Raw genomic sequence first — 22959 nt, 5'->3', positions numbered from 1 at the left:
TGAGCTGTTGTTAAATACAGGAAATGGTGTTTCTAATAACTTCCTAAATATTTTCTTTCCTTGTTATTCTGTATTCTCATGATGTAAGTTCATTGTCTAATGATTGTGATGATTAAAACTTTTGTGGTGGGTTGATCCTGGCTGGACACCAGGTGCCCACCAAAGCTTCTCTGTCACTCCCCTCCTCAGCAGTACAGGGGAGAGAAAATATAACGAAAGGCTTATGGGTTGAGGTAAGGACAGGGAGAGATCACTCACCAATTAGTGTCACAGGCAAAACAGACTCGACTTGGGGAAATTAGTTTAATTTATTACCAATCAAATCAGAGTAGGATAGTTAGAAATAAAACTAAATCTTAAGACACCTTCCCCCCACCCCTCCCTTCTTCCCAGGCTTAACTTCACTCCTGACTTTCTCTACCTCCTCCCCACCAGTGGCGCAGGGGGACAGGGAATGGGGGTTGTGGTCAGCTCATCACATGTTGTTTCTGCTGCTCCTTCCTCCTCAGGGGGAGGACTCCTCACACCCTTCCCCTGTTCCAGTGTGGGGTCTCTCCCACCGGAGACAGTTCTCCAGGAATTTCTCCAATATGAGTCCTTCCCATGGGCTGCAGTCCTCCATGAACTGCTCCAGCGTGGGTCCCTCCCATGGGGTGCAGCCCTTCAGGCACAGGCTGCTCCATCGTGGGTCCCCCACGGGGTCACCAGTCCTGCCAGCAAACCTGATCCAGCATGGGCTCCTCTGTCCAAGGGGCCACAGGTCCTGCCAGGAGCCTGCTCCACGCGGGCTTCCCACAGGGTCACAGCCTCCTTCGGGCACCCACCTGCTCTGGTGTGGGGTCCCCCAGGGGCTGCAGGTGGGTCTCTGCTCCCCCGTGGACCTCCCTGGGTGCAGGGCACAGCTGCCTCACCATGGGCTGCACCACGGGCTGCGGGGGAATCTCTGCTCCTGCGCCTGGAGCACCTCCTGCCCCTCCTGCTGCACTGACCTTGGGGTCTGCAGAGTTGTTTCTCACATATTCTGACTCCTCTCTCCTGGCTGCAATTGCTCAGTTGTTTTTTTTCTCTCAAATACATTATCCCAGAGACGCTACCACGGTGGCTGATGGGCTTGGCCTGGGCCAGCGGCGGGTCCGTCCTGGAGCCGGCTGGCATTGGCTCTGTGGGACATGGGGGAAGCTTCCAGCAGCTTCTCACAGAAGCTGCCCCTATAGTCCCCCCACTACCAAAACCTTGCCACGCAAGCCCAGTACACCTTTATTATGTTGTTTTAAATAGATGGGAGAATATGATAGTCACAGCTTTATTAGAGAGTGTGAGAATTAATCTGCTGATGACATGTATTACAATGTTATAATAATTTCTTATTAGCAGTCAATTGTAAAAGGCTAGTAACAGAGCATGTAAATTCTGAAAAGAGAGGTCATGTAAATGAAAGCTCTTTTCTTTCCTGTGTACAACAGGACTGTTAAACGGTGTATTAAACTAAGAACAGATGCCTACTTTTAAAATGGTAAAACCTATGAAGGTGTGAGAGTGGATCTAGAAGAGAATTACATAGGGTAATGTGGTTTTGGTGCTTCTAGTTAGACCTTGGAAAAAAGTAAACAGTCACATAGTGGTTCTTTATTCCTTCTGGGAGTAGCTGAAGATTATGCTGTGTTTAAATCCATGTAATATGTATTTTTCAAAACATAAAACTATACCACCTTTATATTGGTTGACAAATACTTTTGCTGTGTTGCCTAACAGAACAGGTTAATCTCAGCCCTTTATTGTAAACTAAACTTGAAAGTGTAACAGAGATTCACCCCTTTTTTTTTTTCTCTATTTTGTGTTTCAGTTGTTACTCTGTATGCTACTCTGGGAGGCCCAGCAATAGTACATGGGCTAAATGAAACGGAGGTCACCACCATCATTACTAGTAAAGAATTGATGCAAACAAAATTGAAGGTCAGAAAACTTGTCTATCTCTTTCCAGTGTACCTGTTCATTGTTGTTAAAAAGCCTGGTTCCATTGTATGGAACAATGATTTATTGCCTTTCTGTAGGGCAGACATGTCTTTTTAGAATAAGATTTATGTATCTGTCTTAATGTACAGAAAAAACAATAGTTAGCCTTCAGTGGGATTAGGCTCCTCAATGACTCTGGAGAACAGGATGAGCAATTTGCCCTATTGAAGAGCTGCAGTGCTGCCTGGAACAACATCTTTACAAGAAACTGCTATGGTTTCTGAGTAGGTTTAGTACCTATAAATTTAACAGTTGAAGCAAATGGGAAGAACAGAGAAATGTATAAACTGTATATGAATAGCTAAACGTGATCATCCTCCTGATTTATTGTTGGATGTTTTCCCAGCAGAGAATGGCTCTTAAATCTACAGGTGGGTGCTCGATGAGTTAGAGTTGTTCTCCAGTGCGGGGGAAAGCTTATTAAACATTAGAACAGTCAAAAAACCTTTTTGACTTCTGACCCAGATTGGATGCATAAGTGCAACAACTAATCTGCATGAGTTTCATCATCATGTGTTCTGGGGGAACTAGACCTTTCACATAAGGGATTGTTTCAATTAAAAACTGACTGTTGCTGAATTTTGAATGAGAATTTCCCAAACGTTTTTTTTCAGGTTACTGGGATGAGAGTATATATACAATGCACATTTATGTCAGCTTGGAGTAAGAGAATTTCTTCTGTTAGAGATGATAATTACTACTTCTTCCACTAGAATATTGATAAATGTTTTAGAACTCACATTTTTGCTTGAAATGCTTAACGAATAATTTTCTGTATTTTTTGCTAGCTGTTGTTTATTTTAAATAGCATAGTAATAGTCAAGGAGCAACATAAGAATTACTGTGAGCTCAGCATCGCCAGTTTCTCTCAGTGTTCTATGAGAGTGGAAAGTCAATTATCTCTACAAATCATTGCAGTCTTATTTGTGGGCTTTTCTTGAAATAAGACCCAGATCAGTAAATGGTTAGAAAAGTTTTTGGACTTCTAAGTGGAAAGTTCAATCAGTCCTGCAGATCTACATGTGGAAAGTTTCAAGTTTTGCAGCTGTTTGAGGTAGACAGGTTTATCCTCTGATGTTTTAAAATCTCAGGTATTTTATGTCAATGCATCATACAATAGATGGGGTTTTATTGTTGGGTTTTTTGTTTGTTTCTCTTGTTGGAACAACCAGATTTCTGAACACTTGTTCATTTCCACAGGAAATTGTTTCTCAAGTTCCACTGCTGCGACATATTATTACAGTGGATGGCAAACCAACAACATGGTCAGAGTTTCCCAAGGGTGTCATTGTTCATACTATGGCTTCTGTGCAAGCTATGGGGGCCAAGGCAGATACTGGTAGGTTATCTCTTCTTTCTATTTGGATCATCTCATCTCATTTGTTGTCCTACTTTGACCCTGTTGAATAGACTTGTGAAAATCGCAGATCTCAAGAAATTATGCAGTGATTAACCTTTTATCATCTGCTTTTTCTTTAAATAAAATCTGTGGGGTTTTTTGGTTTGGTTGTGGTATTTAAATAACCAGTTAAATCCGATAGAACTTAGTCACTTTTATTGCATTGCTGAAAGTATCAATCTAGTGTGTAAATTTCTTGAAATCTATTTCCAGTCTCTGTAACACTTTTAGAATTAAAATTCAGAATTTCAGAAGGTGTTTTAACTTTTATCATAACAAATTTTTATTCTTGGCTCTGAAAAGCTGCTAAACATAGTATCTTAAGATTTCATTATATTCAGTAGTCGCTTCCTTCTGTTCTCATTCTTTGTGTTTTCAGAATCTTTTAACCACTGAAGACATACATGAATGTTGGATTGGATTTTATTTTAGGAGTAGGGTGGGTGACTAATCCATCTGCTGTTGATGTTTAGGGGAATGACAGGTTTGCTCCCCACATCGCGACCTCTCAATTTCTTTAAAAGGTGGTTTGACGGTTTTGATGTACCAGTCTTATGTACTATTAAAACTGTTTCAGACAACACAAACAAAAAAATAGGGCTATAATTCATTAGCTTCTTGAGATTTGTTAATCTATGTGCTATGTGAAAAGATGTCTAATCCTTTTGTCAGTCTTTTAAATATCACATGTATATATTTTTAAATATACACTATAGTAAGAGAACATCATTATCTTTGTCAAGTTAACCATTCATAAATTGTGGAATACTACAATGAATTGTTTATGGTCAAGCATGTTCAATTAATATTATATTAAGTATTAGACTGCTTACGTTTTTTTCCTCTGTTTATTGTGCAGGATGGACAGGATTCAGTGAGTGGGAAATTATTAAATATGCTTTCACTCTTCTCATTCCACGTGTATGTTGTGCCACATGTGTTGCACATTATGCAGTTTTTCCTCTGAATAAACACAATTGGTTTTGTGTCATCTTGCTCTCAGAGCAAGTATTAAAAAAACCACTTTAAAACTACTGAACTTTCTTAAATACTTATAGAAATTAGACCTCATGTTTGCTCACCAGTGTCTTGCTGCAGGTGTTGCAAATGAGGCAGCGTGTTGTTCCCCTGCCAGGGAGCACATGAGACCAGTACCTTTGCTAACGGGGACTGACCCTGCGGCATCATGGAACCAGTGCAGCGTACCTTCCTAGGGGTGTGAAACTCAGTGGCATTTTGGAGGAGCAAAAGCTCTGTCCATCTTTCTCTCCTCTGCAGGAATATGGGAAACATAATAGAAGAAGTGTTGTCATGGTAGACTAGGACAATCACTTCAAGTATTGCTCAGCTAATACAAAGAAGTTCCTACTCTTTGTGAAGGCACTTAAGCTTGACCACAAGCTTTTCAACTGAAAGCAAAATGTAATAGAAATAGTCATGTAGTGTTATATTGGAATGACAGCTGAAATATGTTAGTATATCAGATCTCCCAGCCTGATAGGCTCTCCACATGTTATACATTCTCTTTTTTTAACACAAATTACAGGAAACAAACCGCAGGCCAGGCCTCTGCCATCGGATATTGCAGTGATCATGTACACAAGTGGATCCACAGGAGTTCCCAAAGGAGTTATGATCTCCCATTGCAACATAATTGCTGGGATAACTGGAATGGCTGAGAGGATTCCAAATCTGGGGTACGTACCAGCAGTTACTTACTGGCAAATAAAGAATTGTGTAGTTGCGTATGATTTTAGATTAATTACTGTGTAAAATATTAACTGTTTTATTTTGCTTTGTCTGTGACAAATCATACTATGCGCTGATGTCTGAGCCTCTTCCAGTACTGCATTAAATGATGTGACTGCTACATGTGCAGTTTGTCTCTTGTCTTCCGTATGTGGGGAAGACTGGGACACAAAAGCCTGTGAGGCCACCTTGCACTGGAGTGGTTGAAAGCTTTCCTAAGCAGTACTAAGTAATACTTTGGTTAGTATTAAATTCTGTGGTTTCTTTCTGTTTGGTGCAGTTTTTAATCTTGTACACAGAGATGCCTTTGCAACACATGGTTAATTGTCTTGGGATGAGTAACAATCACACTTTGTTCATGCCTTAAACCTGCAGTATGTACTGTACAACTTTTGAAACAAAACCCATATTATTTGAAATATGTTCTCAAGCTCAAAGGCATTTTTTCACTGTTCTGCAGTAAGCTTTGTGTAAATTTAGCTTAATGACTCATCTGAGGACTCTAATGGTACAACACAAACCTATCTTTTAAAAACTCTTAACAGGGAAAAAGATGTCTATATTGGCTATTTGCCTCTTGCCCATGTTCTGGAGCTGAGTGCTGAACTTGTGTGTCTGTCTCATGGATGCCGCATTGGTTACTCTTCACCTCAGACATTAGCCGACCAGGTATGTTGTAGATGTAAGCCCTTATGTTAAAAAAAAATACTTAATTACTCACACCAGATCTTTGTAGCATTTCTTTAAAAATAGTACAACAAATCTTTTCTACAATTCATGAAACAGGGTATTGGTGGTTATGACTGGTACTCTGGACTAGTTTTAATTGTTAAAATATAATTTAAATGAAAATGATTGTTTGAAAGATGTGCTATGTCACTTAATTTCTCATGTTAAAAATCTTGAATGTGTCTGCTAGTAAACTTGTTCTTCACTTTAGTCCTCTAAAATAAAGAAAGGAAGCAAAGGTGATGTTACCACACTTAAGCCAACCCTAATGGCAGCTGTCCCGGTAAGTAACTGAATTTTAAAAATTATTTTTTAAATATAATTCACATTTTTAACAACAAAATTAATGCAATGTTCATTTAAATAAAGAAGGTAGAACCTTTAATGTTAAACTAGCTTCAAATAATATTTTGGATGTTTATTTGTTAGGGATAAACTACTCATATGAGTGTCAACCTTTTCAAAGTTTAAATAGCTGTGGGGATTAGATTGCCATTTTAATTAGTCATCTATTGCTCATCATCGTAAATAAATGGAGTAAAGATAGTTGGCAGCAGGCAGCTTGGCGTTAACTAGTGCTCCTGCTCAGATGTTTTATTTCCTTCTTTCTGTGAACATCTTGCTATCTCTTAGCAATAGAAGAGGAGACAACCTGGGAGTGGGTTGTCATCTGAAATGTACTAAAATTTCAAGATCATGTTTCCTTTTTGTCGTACTAAACTTAGGATTTCTGTTTCTTTGAGTTAAAGTTTATCTATTTATGTAACTAGGAAATTATGGATCGTATCTACAAAAATGTCATGAATAAAGTGAATGAAATGACTAGTTTTCAGCGGAATCTATTTATACTGGCCTACAACTACAAAATGGAACAGATTTCCAAAGGCTACACTACCCCACTCTGCGATAGGTAATTTTAATTGTATTTTCACTGGCACCAAAAAAAATGCTTATCAGAGTCTTACCATATGAGCAGTATCTGACTTTTTTGTTGCTTTTCTTTGTTTTAATGTTGACACTTTGAACATGAACAAGTCTCTAATTAATCGAAACAACAAAAAAGTTTGTGTGATAAATTATATCAGTAAATATATAAAACCAAGTGTTATAACTTGAAACTGATTGGAGATTTATATTCATTGGGTTATTTTAATCAGGACTTTAATAATGGATTTATGCAGTTCTTGTGTAAGATGGGAAGTCTACTATAGATGGCTGTAGATTTCACGTTTTCACAGAAGTGAATCATGTAATATCTCAAGTTGGAAGGAACCCTAAGGATCACTGAGTCCAACTCCCAACTTTAGTGAGACTAAAGGATAATATAACTGCAAAATTTATACAGCTTGTTTAAAGTATTTTTGAAGAGAAAATCACAGAACTTTACTGTCTTACTAAATCTACGTTCTCAAGACATTTAATCCATCTTCAAATTAGAATGTGGAAGAAAGCTTAGAAATCTCTGCTTGTGTTTTTGAAAACTTAAATGTGCTCCTTCAAAGTTTTCCTTGAATGCCATGAAGATGGTGAAAACTTTCAGTTCAGATACAAAATTCAGTACACTCTTGTTTTGGTTTTAAGCAACAAATACATACTCTTATATTTGTATTTTAGCCTTATTTTCCGGAAAGTACGAATGCTGCTAGGTGGAAAAATTCGCATCCTGCTTTGTGGAGGAGCTCCGCTCTCTGCAGCAACTCAGCGGTTTATGAACATTTGTTTCTGTTGCCCTGTAGGACAGGGGTATGGATTAACTGAATCAGCTGGAGCTGGCACAATCACGGAAGGTTGGTGTCGGTACATCCCACTGTGTGCTGTGGTCTGTGCAGAGCGCTCTGCATGTACCATCTTTGACAGTCTCTTTGTTTGGTGTATGCCACCAAACATAATTGAGGAATCCAGAGAATTACTTGTAATCATAAATGTATAAAACAGTAGGAGTACTAAGTTTGACACATTGTGCTAAAGCTGGTGACCTATGTATAAAATGAATGTTCTCATTTGCAATAGAGAAACCTGTAATAGTGTGAATGGGATTTGGCATTATTGCAGTTACCAGTTGAACTGAATAAATTATTTCTAATTTTGGTGAGTATATTGAGACGTTAGGAAAATAAAAAATGGAATGCAAAAGCCTGCACCAGATTTTAATTTCATATAGGAGAACTTAATGGTTTCACTTGCCTTTTAGTCCTAAAATGTCACTCGTATTCAGTGGTGGCAGAAATGGTCAGAGCTGCTATTTTTTGGCAATGGTGTGATCTACCTAGGAGTTGTATGAGGAGTATCTAAGGTTCATTGCTAGATTATGCTGAATTGTAGAACATGTATTATGTTCCTTTGTGATACACAAACTGCTGTGATGTGGTTTTTATTCCAAGAAGTCTTTGGAAATGGCTTCTTCAGTAGCTTGGGGGAAAAAAAAAGTGGAACTGTAATACAGGTGATGTAGTCTCCAGTAAGGCTCTTTTGGGAAGGTGCCCAGATGCAGAAGTGTTTGGGATTGAGAGTTCAGGAAGGTGAATCAAAATATAGAATATCTGAATGGTTATGAAATATTGCTACTTATTTCAGAGTTCAGCAAACACTAAAACTGTTGTGCCACTTTCGAAGCGTGATCCACATGGACAGTTTACTATCAAAGCTGTGTCGATACGACTAAATACAGCCATCTATTCTCTTTGCAGGATAAGGATTTTACCTGTATTACCTTGATAGATCCATTGGTTCTCTTGGAAGTTATATTCTATGAATTAAAGTTCAGAAATAAATAACAGTTAATTTTCACTAAATAAGATGAATGGCAAGAAAGATTTTTCTAATCAGTTTTGGTAAATTTTTTTTCTGAAAAGTGCTATTTTTTAAATTCTAGTTTGGGACTACACTACAGGGAGAGTGGGAGCACCTTTGGTCTGTTGTGAAATCAAGTTAATGAACTGGGAAGAAGGTGAGAATTTATGTGATTAAAGTATACTGTGTTTGTAAGAACTTTATATAGCTATTTTTCTATTGGGCTTTGCTCGGTGGTAGTAATTAGAAGACTATTTCTTGGCTTTTTACATTTTAAATGCTACTTCTGCCTGTAAAAGTTTGATCTTGGAGGAGAAAAATGGTAAAATAAATCCCTCAGTGGTTTTTAAACGTACAAATATCTAGATGGAAACTATCAAGGCAAGTGACATTTTGACTAGGTTGTATTATGACACTCTGGCTATACTATCTCTTTTATTCCAGTCGCTCTGATTGTATAAATGTATACAGCACTGTACCCCTTTCTGCTTTAGATCAGTATTCTTGCAGGACAGGGTGCAGGTCTTGTGTGTTGTCTTACAGGTGCTGGATTCAGGAGACTTCAACTGAAGTGTATGCCATTTAAAAATATTTTAAAATAGTCTTAATATTAAGAAAATAATTTAAAAATTGGCATATGGAATAGAAACTTAGTGGGTGCTATATAACATATATTTAATGAAGCTTGAAATGTATTTAAGCGATTTCCTTTCAGTGTAGGCTTTTATGTATTGTACAGTAGAAATACATAATACTTAGGATGTTTTGGGCTAATATGAAACCGTGTAGGTTTTTTTCTTTCCTAAATTTGAGGCAAAACTGATATATTTTTTTATTTGAGCCTGTATGAAGCTGAGAGCTTGTTAGTCCTAGCAGAAAGATTGCATAGAGGTGTCATTTGCCCTTTGTGTGTGTGTGAATTTCACTGTTTGTAAACACACAGGCTGATTAGCTGTTTATATGTTGAAAAGAATTGGAACCACCTCTTCTCTTACTGAACTATTTGGTAACAAGTGGTAGATTTGGCTAAGGACTTAGTGAAGTGTTTAGTTCTATATTTAACTAGTAAAAATAACAGGAATTCTTGCTTTGAATGTATTTTAATTCTTGTTAATAAAACCCGTACTTTTAGGTGGATATTACAACAGTGATAAACCATATCCTAGAGGTGAGATTCTTATTGGAGGGCAAAATGTGACTGTGGGCTACTACAAAAATGAAGTACGAACCAAAAAGGATTTCAGTGTTGATGAGAATGGGCAGAGGTGGCTCCATACTGGAGACATTGGAGAGTTTCATCAAGATGGATGTCTAAAAATTATTGGTGAGTTAATAAATTCAGGTGAACGTATATATACATTTTTCAGGGCTGCTAAATACTGTAATTAACCAAAAATCTCTGTATCTTGGCCTGCAGTCTGAAGCACTAACATGTATTCCAGGGAAATTCTGATATGTTAATATCAATTTGATTGTGTGTTTTAAAAGCTGATTTTTAAAACAATTGCTTCCTTTTAAAACAGTCTTAACATTGACTCCACTCTGTTAGTGAGACTGGTTAGTAATTAGACAGTTAAATATAGGCTAATTGAGCTAGATAAGCTGCCCTACATTTTATAATTTTGTAAGTAGAGAATTTGATTCAGTGAAAGAGCTCTTTTGGTAATAACGTGCTCAGGATTAAATAAGCCTTTTTTTAATCTTGCCATTCTTTATAATCAGAATATCCCTTTATCATAAAGGAACTAGGGCAAAAATATATTAAGGTGTTATACATAACCCTGTGACAGGCTCATAATTCTTTGACACCTGCAGACACAAAAATAGGTGCCCTCTAAACTACCAGGTGTCTCTCTTGAAGCCAGTGGATGATTCAGGGTGCTCTTTAATCCTGAAAACTAAGCTTATCTGCCTTATTATTTGAGAAGAATCATAGGTCCCATTGCAGCTGCCTTGCACTGGTCAAATATGTCAGCTACAAGACTACCTTGTCTGGTTGCACAAAGCAGCAGGAAGGTGTATAACAAAGGAGAGGTACTCCTGGCTGCTGTCACAGATGGGTGGGTAAGGCCTTGTAGTCAGCTTTGCCTTCTTTGGGGCTATGTACAATAAGCTCCGGTAATTTGGGCTTAATTTGCGGTTCCTATTGTTGCATTTCAAATAACAGGTGGACAGTTGCTCTTTAAATACAGATTTAGCCTGGGAATAAATAACAAAATGTCACCAAATGGTGCATCTCCTGCCTTAGCGTCTGGACCAGACAGCACAAATTGTGTGCTTCTAGCCAAACACTGTTTTTTGCATAATCCTAGTTGTCTTCCATTCACATGACAGTGCTATAATATATGAAGTGCTGTTCTAAAGGCAGAAAATGCACAGAATTGAAATGTGTCTTGTTTTTATGTGAGGGACAGATTGATTAAATGCAAGGCCTGGAAACCTGGTATTAAATGTTTCTGGTACGTTCACCAAACATGAGTCAGCTTGGCTTTTGGCACTTATACATACATTTCAGAAAAGTATAAAATCAATGTCTAAAGTTTTGTGTTCTGTAATTAAAATTTAATTCCTTTTTTCCTCAATAGATCGTAAAAAAGATCTTGTAAAACTCCAGGCAGGAGAATATGTTTCTCTTGGCAAAGTAGAAGCAGCTCTAAAGAATCTTCCACTGGTAGATAATATTTGTGCATATGCAAGCAGGTAAGAGGCAGCTGATGCTTTGTTATTGCTATATTCTTTGTCTGTCCTACTGAAGCCATAAGCAAAATTTTTTGTTGCTGAATGTGTGTGGAATTTTATAAACCAGTTGAAACAGTATTTTACTTATAATACAATGGAATAATTTTTCTCTATCAAAATTAAACCAGCTGAAATGTTTTTATTTTTCCTTTCCCATTTTTTCATCATTCATTGGAAAATGCCAAGAATGACACTCTTCCATTCCCTTTTTCCCAGTCTGAAAAGCAGTTAAATGCTGACTGCATTCATAACAGACATCACTGAAGCACTTTAGAGATTATTACCTGTAGAAGCCCTAGGACACCTTGTTCCTTGCTGTTTTTAGCTCTGACCTGACCTGTTCTTCAGAGGAAGTACTGTTGTTGTTCAGAGGAAGTACTGTTATACTTCAGAGAAAGGTGGGGGGAAAAAAATCACCAACAGCCCAGAAGCTGTCTTGCGCATTACAAATACTTTTCTTTAACCCCTGAAGTACACCAGCAGAAGCCTTGAAACTTGAGAGAAAACACTGAGTAAATTTTATGCAAACACACAATTAATAAATGATGGTCAAATGTCCTTTTTATTAGCTTTCCACATGTACTAGTGAATTAGGTATATCAGGGCTCAAACGTGTCTTAAGTTTCTATTTCTAGAATTTCTTACCCATGCATAATATAGACTTACATGTATAAATATAATTCCGGTGGTCTTTGTTTCCTGTTGTCATTTTTGATGTTTGGAAAGTCATTTTGGAGCTTCTGAACAATCAGAAATACTCTGATTTCCAGTACAGCCAAAAAAAGCCCGACTTGATAACTTTGAAAAAGGCCAAGACAAGCATACCAGAGAATTGCTCAGTGGTAATAAATAAAAAGTTAACTTTTGGTTTGTTCACCTGGTTCTCTGTGGTATTTTTGTGTGTTAACTAATGGTAGTAATCCTGTAGCTTCACTTTTGACAGTTTTGGATTAATAGGCTAACATGCATTGGGTATGCCACTGCTGAGAAAACTTCCGTTATATTAAGCTTTATTTGTGGTTTTGACCTGTTGGGCAAGTCTCATCTTTGCTTGCTTTGACTGTCTGAGGTTATGTGCCTGTTCTGAGCACCCTCTGTAGTCTGTGGAGAAAATAGGTTCCTACAGATGGTGATTTCTGCTGTTCTAGGATTGAAGTTCACTATTGGAATTGTACTATCAAATTCTGTGTTAATTTTGCCAGGTCAGCATAACATCGGAGGCTAAAATGCACTTGTCAGACAGGCACTTGACTCTCATAGTCTGTGTCTTGTCTGTTACATAAAAATAGGAAAACCTATGAGCAGTTTACAAACAGAGTCCAAGTACGATCCAGATTGGTTTTTATGCTGCTGCTGTATTTCTTCTTAATACTTTCATGTGTGTAATTTGACATAAGTAGCCATGTAATACAGATTCTCTGAATGATTGTCCATATGCACATTTCATTGTGGGTATGTACTCAGCAGCGTGAGCTCGGAGACTTTTTGTTAGCAGTGCCTATGACCTTTCTTATATCCTGTCTCTCCTTATATTTTGCCTTGGTGGTCTCATATGCAAGAGGAGTCCTTCATTCGTTCGTAGCTTTTTTATCTTCCATGTGTAAAAGGACAAGGAGGGAAGACTTTTACAAAGGGGTTATATCTGTGAGCTTAGATTTTGGGGTGCAAAGCTCCTCTGAACATGGTAGTAGGGAATCAAAAGTGTTTGAACGATATCACTGCTTCAAAAACCATTTAAATTGACCACTTCAAACAAAATGCTCAGTGAGATAAGGAATAAAATGTTTGCTGAAAGGAATCATGATCAGAGCTCCTTCAGAGGAGACTCCTACTGCTTTATCAGCACTTCACCCGTCCAAAATGCATTCAGGGGGTCTCAAGCATCACATCAGGAAAATGAGTAGTTCAGTTACCTGAGGAATGAGCAAACATGGCAAAGAAACCAAGGGAGTTCTCAGCAGGAGGCTCAAGGAGAGCTGATAAGGACCAGGCTTTACAGAATAGAAATGGTGATACAGACATGTAGTGCCACTATATGTGTCTCTTACCATAGGTCTGAGGGCCATACTTGGGTAGGATCTCAAGCACAACAAGGGAGTGAGGATGCCTAGTGCAAGAGACACATTTCAGCAATATTTCTTAGCATGGAGGAGATGAATAAGGAGAGGTCCTCATGTCCAAATTCTGAAAATGTCTTCCTTCTTACTGCTATTATGAAGAAGCTAGCAAGTTCAGAAGATCTGCAGAAGAAATAGTAGCAGCGACGGGAAGTAGCTGCTCCAGAGAGAAGATCCAGTCTTCAAGATACTTCTCAAGACAAACAGTGCTTTAGCATTTGAACTGCAACAAGTGAAGATATAACTTAGTGGTACAGAATGAAAAGCTACACGTTCCAGGAGCTGTAAGTTCTAAGGTGCTCTTTCTAGGAAAAAAACATAGTTGGATGAACCCTTTTGTCCAAAGGAAGTATGCTTCTACTCAAGAGGCTGAATTTTAGATGAATCAAAAGTTTGAGGCTTACCCAGCCAACTGATTACTTGTATATGCTGTATATCAGAGAGAGGCAAAGACAGAGGGTGAGATGCAAGCCGTAAGTGATACTGGGGTTGATCTGAAGTCTTTCTGTACGTACATTCTTAGTAAGAGGAAAATGAGAATGGTTCCAAGTCAGCCAATAGGCAAAGCTTGTTGACAGATGATGCCGGGTGAGCCTGTATTTGTAATGGACAGTCTTTGCAGCTGCTGTCAGATGCCCATTATAATTCATACCAGTAACAAAGGAGAAAATTGTGATGTACAGTAACCAAAAGGGTATTTTAAAGTTAGTATTTTGAAATTATCTTGGAAACTTTCAAGGATAAACTAAAGTTATCTCCATACCAGGGTTAAGGTTCTATATTTTTGCATTACTGATCTGTCTGGTGAGAGTTGAAAAGATCTAATAAATCTCTGGACGGTTAAGGTGGTACAGGACCAAAGGTACAGTGGAGGACAGGATTAGAATTCAGAGCAAGCTTGACTCGATAGAGATTTGCTTGAAAACAGCAGTCAGTTTAAAGGGGGGAGATAGAATTACACCTAAATAAACTGCAAAACTACAGGATGGGGACCACCAGCTGGTAGCAGTTCTGTAGAAGCTGACATGAGTCAACAAGTGCCATGCTGTTATAAGAAGGTAAATAATATGGCATAGTCAGATGTACAGCCTATGATATGCACAGTGATCTCTTTGCTCTACCAAGCATTAAAGGGTCTGAGTTCCACATGCAATGCCTCAGAAAAGGTGGACCTCTTCAGAAGAGTCCAGGAGAAAAATGGGAACACCTGGTCAGAGATCTCTGACGCATGACTTAGGAGGAAAGGACAATGCTTAAATTCCTAAAGAAATTTAAGAAAGGAAGGAAGACTAGAAAGGTGAGAAGAAAAAAAAAATAGTAACAGTCTGTGAACAAATCAATGGCTTCTGTGGAAAGGAGAGGAACATCTGACTAATGGCTATATGAAAATACAGCTAATGCAAACTGCAGAGAGAAAGAGTCAGGAATAGTCGTCAGAAACAGCTTACCAGTGCTAAGAATAATGAAGCATTTGCATTAACGTTTGCCTAATGTTTAAGAACAGGTTAGACAAACATCTGTTAGATGTAGCTGACCTTGCTTCAAGGCAGGTGAGTGAATTAGATGATCATCTGAGATTGCTTTCAGCTCTCTGATGCTGTGATCTGCTTTGTTAGAATGTGTAGAGTTGCCACGTGAGGTTCTGTTCATGTTTTCCCTAAGGTTTACACCATCTGAAAAATCTTCAATAGCTGTTTCAGAGCGAATTGCGCTTCAGTGTTTTCCAAAGACTTTGAGATCACAGCTTCGTATGTTTTGGGCATATCAGGAGCAGACAAAGATTGACAGCAGTAGAGTGAGCGTATGGACAATCACTTGAAAGAGAAAGAGAAGCCACTTCCCTTACAGAAGCAGGCGTCCTTTGAGATGTGTTGTGCATATGCTCATTCCACAACCTGCTCTCCAACCCCTCTTCACTGCAGTCCTCTGCTCCTCTACAGTAACTGGATTCTGCAGTTGAGAGGAAACTGAGGTAGGGAAGCCGCACACCAGTCTTCATACCGGGAAGCAAAACATGAGGAGAGGCAGGGCGCATTGACATCGTATGGGTACTGCTTCCCCAAAGCTTTGAGCATGAGACACAGTGGAATATGCATATGGACAGCACACCTTGAAGCAATCCAGTTGCTGTAAGGTAAGTAGCTTCTCTTTCTACTTATTTTTAAGCAGGCAAATGTAATTTGTGTACTATTTCAGAAAGATTATCAGGTGAACAAAAGCCAACTGTTAAGAGCAATATCTCTGTGTGAAGTGCAAACCCCTCAACTTGAAATGTTATTTTTGAAGACTTGTTAACTTTACAAAATTCATACTAAAGTACATTATACTTCTCAGTTTCCATTCTTATGTCATTGGATTTGTTGTGCCAAATCAAAAGGAGCTCGCAGACCTAGCTCGAAAGAAAGGATTTAAAGGAACCTGGGAAGAGATCTGTAATAGTCCTGAGATGGAAAAAGAGGTACTGAAGGTGCTAGCTGAGGCTGCCATGGCAGGTAAGTAGCTGGGTAGATAGTACTAACTTTGTGGACTGTAATGTCTGTGAAACAGATAAAAATATGCCCTTGAGTGTATATATTCCATAGAATCTGTAGAAAGTGAAATTTTCATGCAAAAAAAACGAACAACAAAACATGACTTGGGTCAGTCCTTTTGGTTCACGTAACTTTTTTTTTACCATGGCCAAGAGCTGAGGAAAGAATATAAAACCAGGCCAAACTTAACAAACTCAGTTCAGTTCCCTATATATATTTGTGTATGTGTGGCTCTCTTTATGATATCCTGTAGCATCTTTTGGCCTTAGCTGCTGGTCCAAAAGAATGTGGGTCATCTGTAGATCCATGATATGTGTGTTGGATATCATACAGTCTCCCGTGCTGCATATCTATGCATAGTTGAAATAAGCCCATGGTGACAGGGGCTCTCCTAGCTTCCAGTGACTTGCACCTGAGGGATTTCCTAAACATGAAAGCAGGGTCTTTGTAGTTAATAATTTTCAGTAGACTTTTCTTCCATTAACTCTTCTAGTTGCCTTTTGAAGTTATGTAAATATTCTGCCTCAGTAACCATACTATCTTGTGGCAGAGTTGCATAGCTCAGCTATGTTCATATGAAGAAATGCCTCGTTTGTTTTTACCCTGCCATCTGCTAGTTCAGTTTGGTTCTGCCGAGCTCTTGTATGGGAAGAGGCAGTGAATGCTCACAATGGCAGTCATGACTTTTTTCAGTGTCTATTATACTTCCCCTTCAGCTGTATCCTTTTGTGTTAATTGGTTGTAATCTATTTAGCTATTCTGGTGCAGAATTAAACAGTGGCACAGTGATATTTTGTTCTTCCATAATAACTTCTGCCTTGTTTTTGCTTTTGACCATTACTAAGCAATGAGCTTTTTTCATAAAGCTGTCAGTTATGACAACAGAATGTTTTTTAAATGGTCTTTGTGGATGTTAAATTTGTTTTTCATAGCATTGTCTTTTATACTTTTCTGCAATTAATGTTTTTTGCTGTTTTGCAATTGCTTAGTATCATGATGTCCCTTCTACACATCTTTGCAATTTGTCCTCGCCTTTTCTACCCTGGATAACTTTATGCTTCTGACAATCTTTGTCTTGTTAATCTTTGTCTCTTCTACATATTACTTGTCAATATATTAAACTCTGATTAGTAGATTTGCAGACTTCTGTTACAGGAGCATACTCTTAGGATGTGTGCAGTCTCAGTACTGCAGCAGACATTTTTCCTTGCCCCATGTCTCGTAGTCCATTTTTGTTCACTGCCTGGAGCATAGGGGCAAAGTCATTCTAAGAAGCTGCTGCAATGGAGAGCATGTGAAAGTTGCTTTTCTTTTTTGTGCAGCACTAACTGTTCTAAAGAGAATTAAATATGCTGTTAAAATTGATGAAATGGAACATTTCATTTAATCCTGAGGCATTTCTACACATTTTGATGTTATTTTTATATTTGTTTTTGTTTTTCACTTTAGTATCATAGGCTTTACTTTTAAAGTAATATTATGATTTTTAGTGCTAAATTGCAAAAAAACCCAAAAACAACCCAAACCCAGTGATTTAATGTCAAGGGGAATAAAAGGCACAGGAAAATCTAAAAATGGCAGGTTGCGCAGCATAATTATACATTTGTGTATTATTTTTTATTTAACCTGAAAATAAATTAATTTTTTTAACATTGCCCATCTGTTGATTACTTTTTTTAGTTGTTTTTCTTCTCTTATGCCTGAAACCATAGCAGAAGCTCTTGCAAATGATAGTGTTTTGTGCTAGAGGTATAACATGCAGAGCACTGTTCTGTTTCAGTAAGGGGAACAGCTACCATATGAACTGACTTCCCTTGAACAATTTAGGACTATCAGGAAAAAACACAACCCCCCGCCCCCCGTTTCTCAAGCTTAAGTAGTATGGATTTTAAGACTTTCTCTCCAGCAGATGAGTATCATAACACCGATACAACAGTGTATACTTTGAGGATGTCACTTCCATGCACTGAGGCTTTTCTGAAGTTAGGGAGCAGCACAGATACCCAAACAGCTGGGGCTTATTTCATGTTTCTGTGGAAACTGAAGAACAGTTACTGGTGGATCCTGTCACTCTGGTTTTCAAAGCAAATATGGGGGGTTTGAGGAGCATTTCTTCATTTATGTCATGTGCTTTTCTGTGTGAGAATACAGTTTCTCCTTTTGTGCTTAATTGTAGAAAAATGGTTACATTTACATTTTGTATTGAAAATGTTTATTTTTACAGCTAATTTGGAGAAGTTTGAAATACCAGTAAAAATTCGTTTGAGCCCTGATCCTTGGACCCCTGAGACTGGTCTAGTGACAGATGCATTCAAACTAAAACGCAAAGAGCTTACGGCATACTATCAAATGGACATTGATCGAATGTATGGAAAAAATGTAAAATAATTCTTTTTTCTGCACCACTTTGCTACAATGAGCTTGGATCAAATAGGAAATACTTGAATTGCCTGTCTCAACACTTGAGATCAACACACAAAACCACCATTCCTCATTTGCAGCTTAAACTGTTATTTCTGATAACATCACCATGATGACTGGCAAGTTTAGTAAAATGTTATGGCAGCAAACTTGTGTCTGTCTCCTTTTTTCCAGTTTTCTCTGCTACCTTGTCAGTCTGTGGATTTTCCAGAGTCTTTTTGGGAAACCATGATTCTGAAGCCTCAAGTTTTTAAACATTTATAAATTCTGTATAGTTTTATTTGTATCTTTAAAATTTGGATGTATATAGAGAGAACTTGGCTATATAAGAAATGGTTATACTGGGGGCCTTTTTTTACCTAATTATTTAAAGATAAGGAGGTATTGATGTTGTGACATTGTGTACATTGAAAATGCTTGTAACAAGATCATTGTTGAACAGAGGACCAGGTTATTTGCTGCTGTGTTGTTTTTCTGTGTAAATCTGAGGGAGAAAATGTTTGACATTCCAGCTTGTGTAATACACCTTCAATATGTGCCTAATGGTTACTTTTATTTTTATCTGAAAATGAAAAGATGGTCATGACACAGCTCTGCATAAAGGCAGGTACTCTTGCAGGTGTTAGTTAAAGCTCATTTAATAGAAAAGATGCTATTAACACAGCAGAAGTTAAAACTAAGGATAATCTCTCAAATACAGAAACTCCTTTTTTAAATAGCTCATGACCATTTCATCCAGTAGTTGAATTGTGTAGAGCTAATAAGAACTCTCAGCTTTAATTTCACTTAAAACTTTGTAAGTTTGACAGTGTCCTTTTAGCAGAGAGACTGTAACAACTTTTGTCTTTTCTCATTACGTTTGGACATTACACTGGGTTTGCTCTTTAGTTGTTTGTCAAAGTCTGGCAAGACCCCTGTTCTGCCCTCGCTGCAACCCAAATCTTACAGAGGGGATTTTTAAAGTCATGATGACAGTTATGTTCTCAGCTCACACAGTGCCTAGCTGCCCTTTGTGCCGTTAAAAATCTCCCATTAATTGTGTTCTTTTGTTTAGCATTTTTTGCTTTAAAAACAGATATTTGAATTATTTCTCAGCCAGAGTTATTTATGTTGCTTGGCTTGTTACACCCAGTTCTTACTTTGGGAAGGAGACTCAATTTCTGTTTTACTATAGATATGTGAATATTGCTGGAAGAACTATGGGGGCTCCTTTCTTCTTCAGCAGGAGTGCTTAGATTTGTTTCAGATGTGAATTTTATTTTCAAAATATTTCTGGAAAGAGTATTTTCATCAGGGTTACATGAGAATGTGAAAAGACATAAATCAGTCAACTTTGTGATGGAGCAAATATTAAAATGGCTTTAATTTGGAGATCATTCTCTCGTGTATCATTTACTTGTAGTACTAAAAATCAAGGTCCTGATGCTCACTTGGTACCCTACTATGGTAGCATATAGCAGTTCTGAAAGGCAGAAGCGTTGTTTGGGGGAGGGAGTTCCTGATCGTTAGCATTTGTGACATGGGAGTTTTGGGAGATGTTTGATATACAAATTCTCATTTTAAAAAAATCTGAAATATTATTTAAATGAACACTTTCCATTGATTATAGAAAGCAGTTTCATAGGAGCTGAAAGTTATCAAGTAGGTTCTCTGTACTTGAGTTTTGATGAAACAGTGAGAAGATTTGTGCTGTATTTTATGTTATGTTGCCATCTCTCCCACTATTCATGGACTTCCCTTGCTGGTGTCTATGAAAACCTGTTACCATTTGAATTTTGGTGTATCTAGTCAAATGGAAATACAAGCAACAAAAATAAATCAAAACCGCATTTATGAGATTAATGCCTTCAGATATCTAGATCATAAATTAAAACCTTCTGGCAAATAGAAATAAGACTAACGTTGGAAAATGACTGAAGAAGGCAAATGTGGGAATTGCCAAGTCTGTAGGGAAGTGTCACACCATATATTAGATATTGTTAATACTTAAATATGTATTTGTGCTCCATCAACAAGTTCTTAAATAGTTTGTGCTCAGCAAAGGATGTACATTGCTCAAATATTTTTTTGTGATTTTTAGTGGAAATTAATAAGTTGCTGAAGTACTATGTATATCACTTGGTGCATTGTGCAGATTTAAGAAAATCTGCTTTTGATTGATTCAGAAGAAATCTGAAGTTAGTATTTTGTTCTGCTAAGGGTTTAAATCCACTTTTGGATAAATTGCATAAATGAAACTTAAAATGGTTTGGAAATAGTTTTAATTTTTCTTCTAATCCAGTCCCAAGATTGGGTTGCAGTGTAACTGGATTTGATTTTACAGTTCAGGTTTTTTTTTATTTAAAATGGATGTTGATATATATAGTTCCTCCTCCTTTAGACATCAGATTCATTGTGCACATTTATTTCTTCTACAGAATGTGAAAATAAAAGCAGTTCACTGATTTTAGTCTCAGCATTGGAGATAGAAAGACTTTTAAAATATTTGTATGGGCTTAAAATCTTTGTGATGAGTATGGTGTTTTTTTCTTTTGATTTATAACAAAAGACAGACTTTAATACTGCTAGATTCTGAGTACTTCCATGTCCTATTGAGGCCACCTGGCCTGTGGGTGCCCACGCTTTTCATTAGTTGAGCAGGGCTGTAATGGGATGGTAAGTCACAGCTGCTGCTCAGGTGTAGGGCTTCCTTGCTCTGGCAGTCTTAGGTCTTAGCCCTGTAGCCTCCTATGCCTGTCAGATACTTTTGGCTGCCACCATGTTCTCACCCTGTGCTCTTGCATTGCTGAGCAGAAAGACAACTCCAGGGGAGTTTGAAACCCTGTGTAGATGCACTACATGCCAGCCAGGAATTTACCTGGTCTTTATCTTTTTTTCTTTTTTTTTTTCTTTTTCTGTCTTCCCATGCCCAGTGTAAGAAGGAACAAAAGTACCTGCTGGAATGTATTGTGCATGTCCTAAAGGCTGCGGACAGTTGTAGAGTAAATTAGGAAAAGCACATGGTTGGAAGTAACGGCTTCCATGTGGGGAATTTTGTAATGGAAAGAGCTGTAACTTTCAAACAGTCTTGCTGAGTTCAAACTGAGAACAAGGTGCATATACCTCACCTGAGGGGCCCCCAAAAGGGGGGGATTTTTAACAAAGCCTTTGTAAATATGAACTGCCCAGGACTCTGATTCATTGGAAATTGTAACTACTTATTCTGTTGTGAAAATCTACATATTTCATTATAAAAAATGACTGACCAAGAAATACCAAGGATGCTGTCAATCTCCTTTAAATTCCTACCATTATTTAAAAATATTTCAGGACTTTAGGCTAAATTCAATCTAGATGTCATAAGTGTTCTTTGCAGAGAATGGTGTTTCTGGAGTAGGCTAGGAAATTTAAAAATTACATGTCAGAAGAGACAGTGTAAGTTCGCTGCTGCTGCTACTGCAGTTTACACAAAGCAGGACCATACCTCAATGGGAAGCCGTATCTTAGCAGTAGAATATTTTGCTGAAATGAAGAACAATGTACAACTGAAACTGAGAATATAATGCATACCTATGTCCTACCAGTTTTATAGATCGTGTGCAGAGAAGGTTATGGAATTGAAACCATGCATTAAAAATGTCCTGTAAAGCTTGTAAGTTTATGCAGAAATTGCTATAGGACGTAATACTCCTTTGCAATAACCTTTATCCTGCTAAAATTCACAAGCTTTTATTCTGTACTAAAACTACACTTAGGCAATGCAGCATTTTTAATTTTTATTAATGTGATGTATTAACTACTTCGGACTCGGTATAAAATTGCATACATCTGTTTCTTTACTGGTAAGAGGAACAATCTTCAGCTTGCATACACCCAGGACCAGGCTGAAACGTTAATTGAATGACCAATTGTATATTATTGTAATTGGTTATTTAATGTAAGCTCATTTTCAATGTGATCTTGGTTGTTACTCTGAACTGCCTGAACATTGTATATCCTAATTGAGTTATATTGTATGAATTATTTATTTGTAATTGGATATCATGTTTCAGAAATAAAATTAATTTCACAAATCAGGCCCCGTATGTCCAGTTTTTTAAGTAGCATTTCAATTTTATCTGTCTGAGCCTAGATAATTTATGGTTGTAAATTAGTGAACTTAAATCATGTTAGTTGAGTATGTGGCTGTTAAAGAAGGGTAGTGGATTAGGATGGTTCAAAACGTTTTGTACCAGGGAAACCCATTTGGTGGTGGGCCCGTCCTTTCACTTTGCTCCCTGCCTTGCATTGCTGGTAACCTTGTGCAAAAGGCTCCATCCCTGCATTGCTTGTGTTTGGTATCTTGACAGTTTTCTATGTTAATAGCCGTGTGCTTGTGCTTTGAGGGTAGTGAATATTCTGGATGACTGCTCAGCCATTTGTGCTATACAGATACTGCTGATGTATTTTTTTCTGTACGTTAATATAGCTGGTAGTGAGTTTATATATCTGG

At 37.7% G+C, this 22959-nt stretch overlaps 1 protein-coding gene across 7 annotated transcripts in view; it reads left to right on the top strand.

Moving 5' to 3' along the window:
* ACSL3 (acyl-CoA synthetase long chain family member 3) overlaps positions 1-22540 on the top strand; it is a 55630-nt gene extending 33090 nt beyond the window's left edge. For 4 of the 7 annotated variants that reach the window (XM_074877707.1, XM_074877710.1, XM_074877709.1 and 1 more), the window contains 12 exons: positions 1844-1953; positions 3214-3352; positions 4959-5109; positions 5707-5830; positions 6102-6173; positions 6661-6800; positions 7505-7677; positions 8763-8837; positions 9813-10004; positions 11266-11380; positions 15871-16028; positions 18292-22540. In XM_074877707.1, the coding sequence (XP_074733808.1) occupies positions 1844-1953; positions 3214-3352; positions 4959-5109; positions 5707-5830; positions 6102-6173; positions 6661-6800; positions 7505-7677; positions 8763-8837; positions 9813-10004; positions 11266-11380; positions 15871-16028; positions 18292-18455 (1613 nt within the window). In that variant the 3' untranslated portion in view covers positions 18456-22540. The other 3 variants (XR_012630013.1, XR_012630012.1, XM_074877711.1) reach the window with 3 other exon arrangements.
* The last annotated feature ends 419 nt before the right edge of the window (positions 22541-22959 follow it).

Source organism: Strix uralensis, chromosome 9 (assembly GCF_047716275.1).
Source record: "Strix uralensis isolate ZFMK-TIS-50842 chromosome 9, bStrUra1, whole genome shotgun sequence".
Taxonomy (NCBI): domain Eukaryota; kingdom Metazoa; phylum Chordata; class Aves; order Strigiformes; family Strigidae; genus Strix; species Strix uralensis.
Note: the sequence above shows the minus strand (reverse complement) of the source record. Positions and strands in the feature narration are given on the sequence as shown.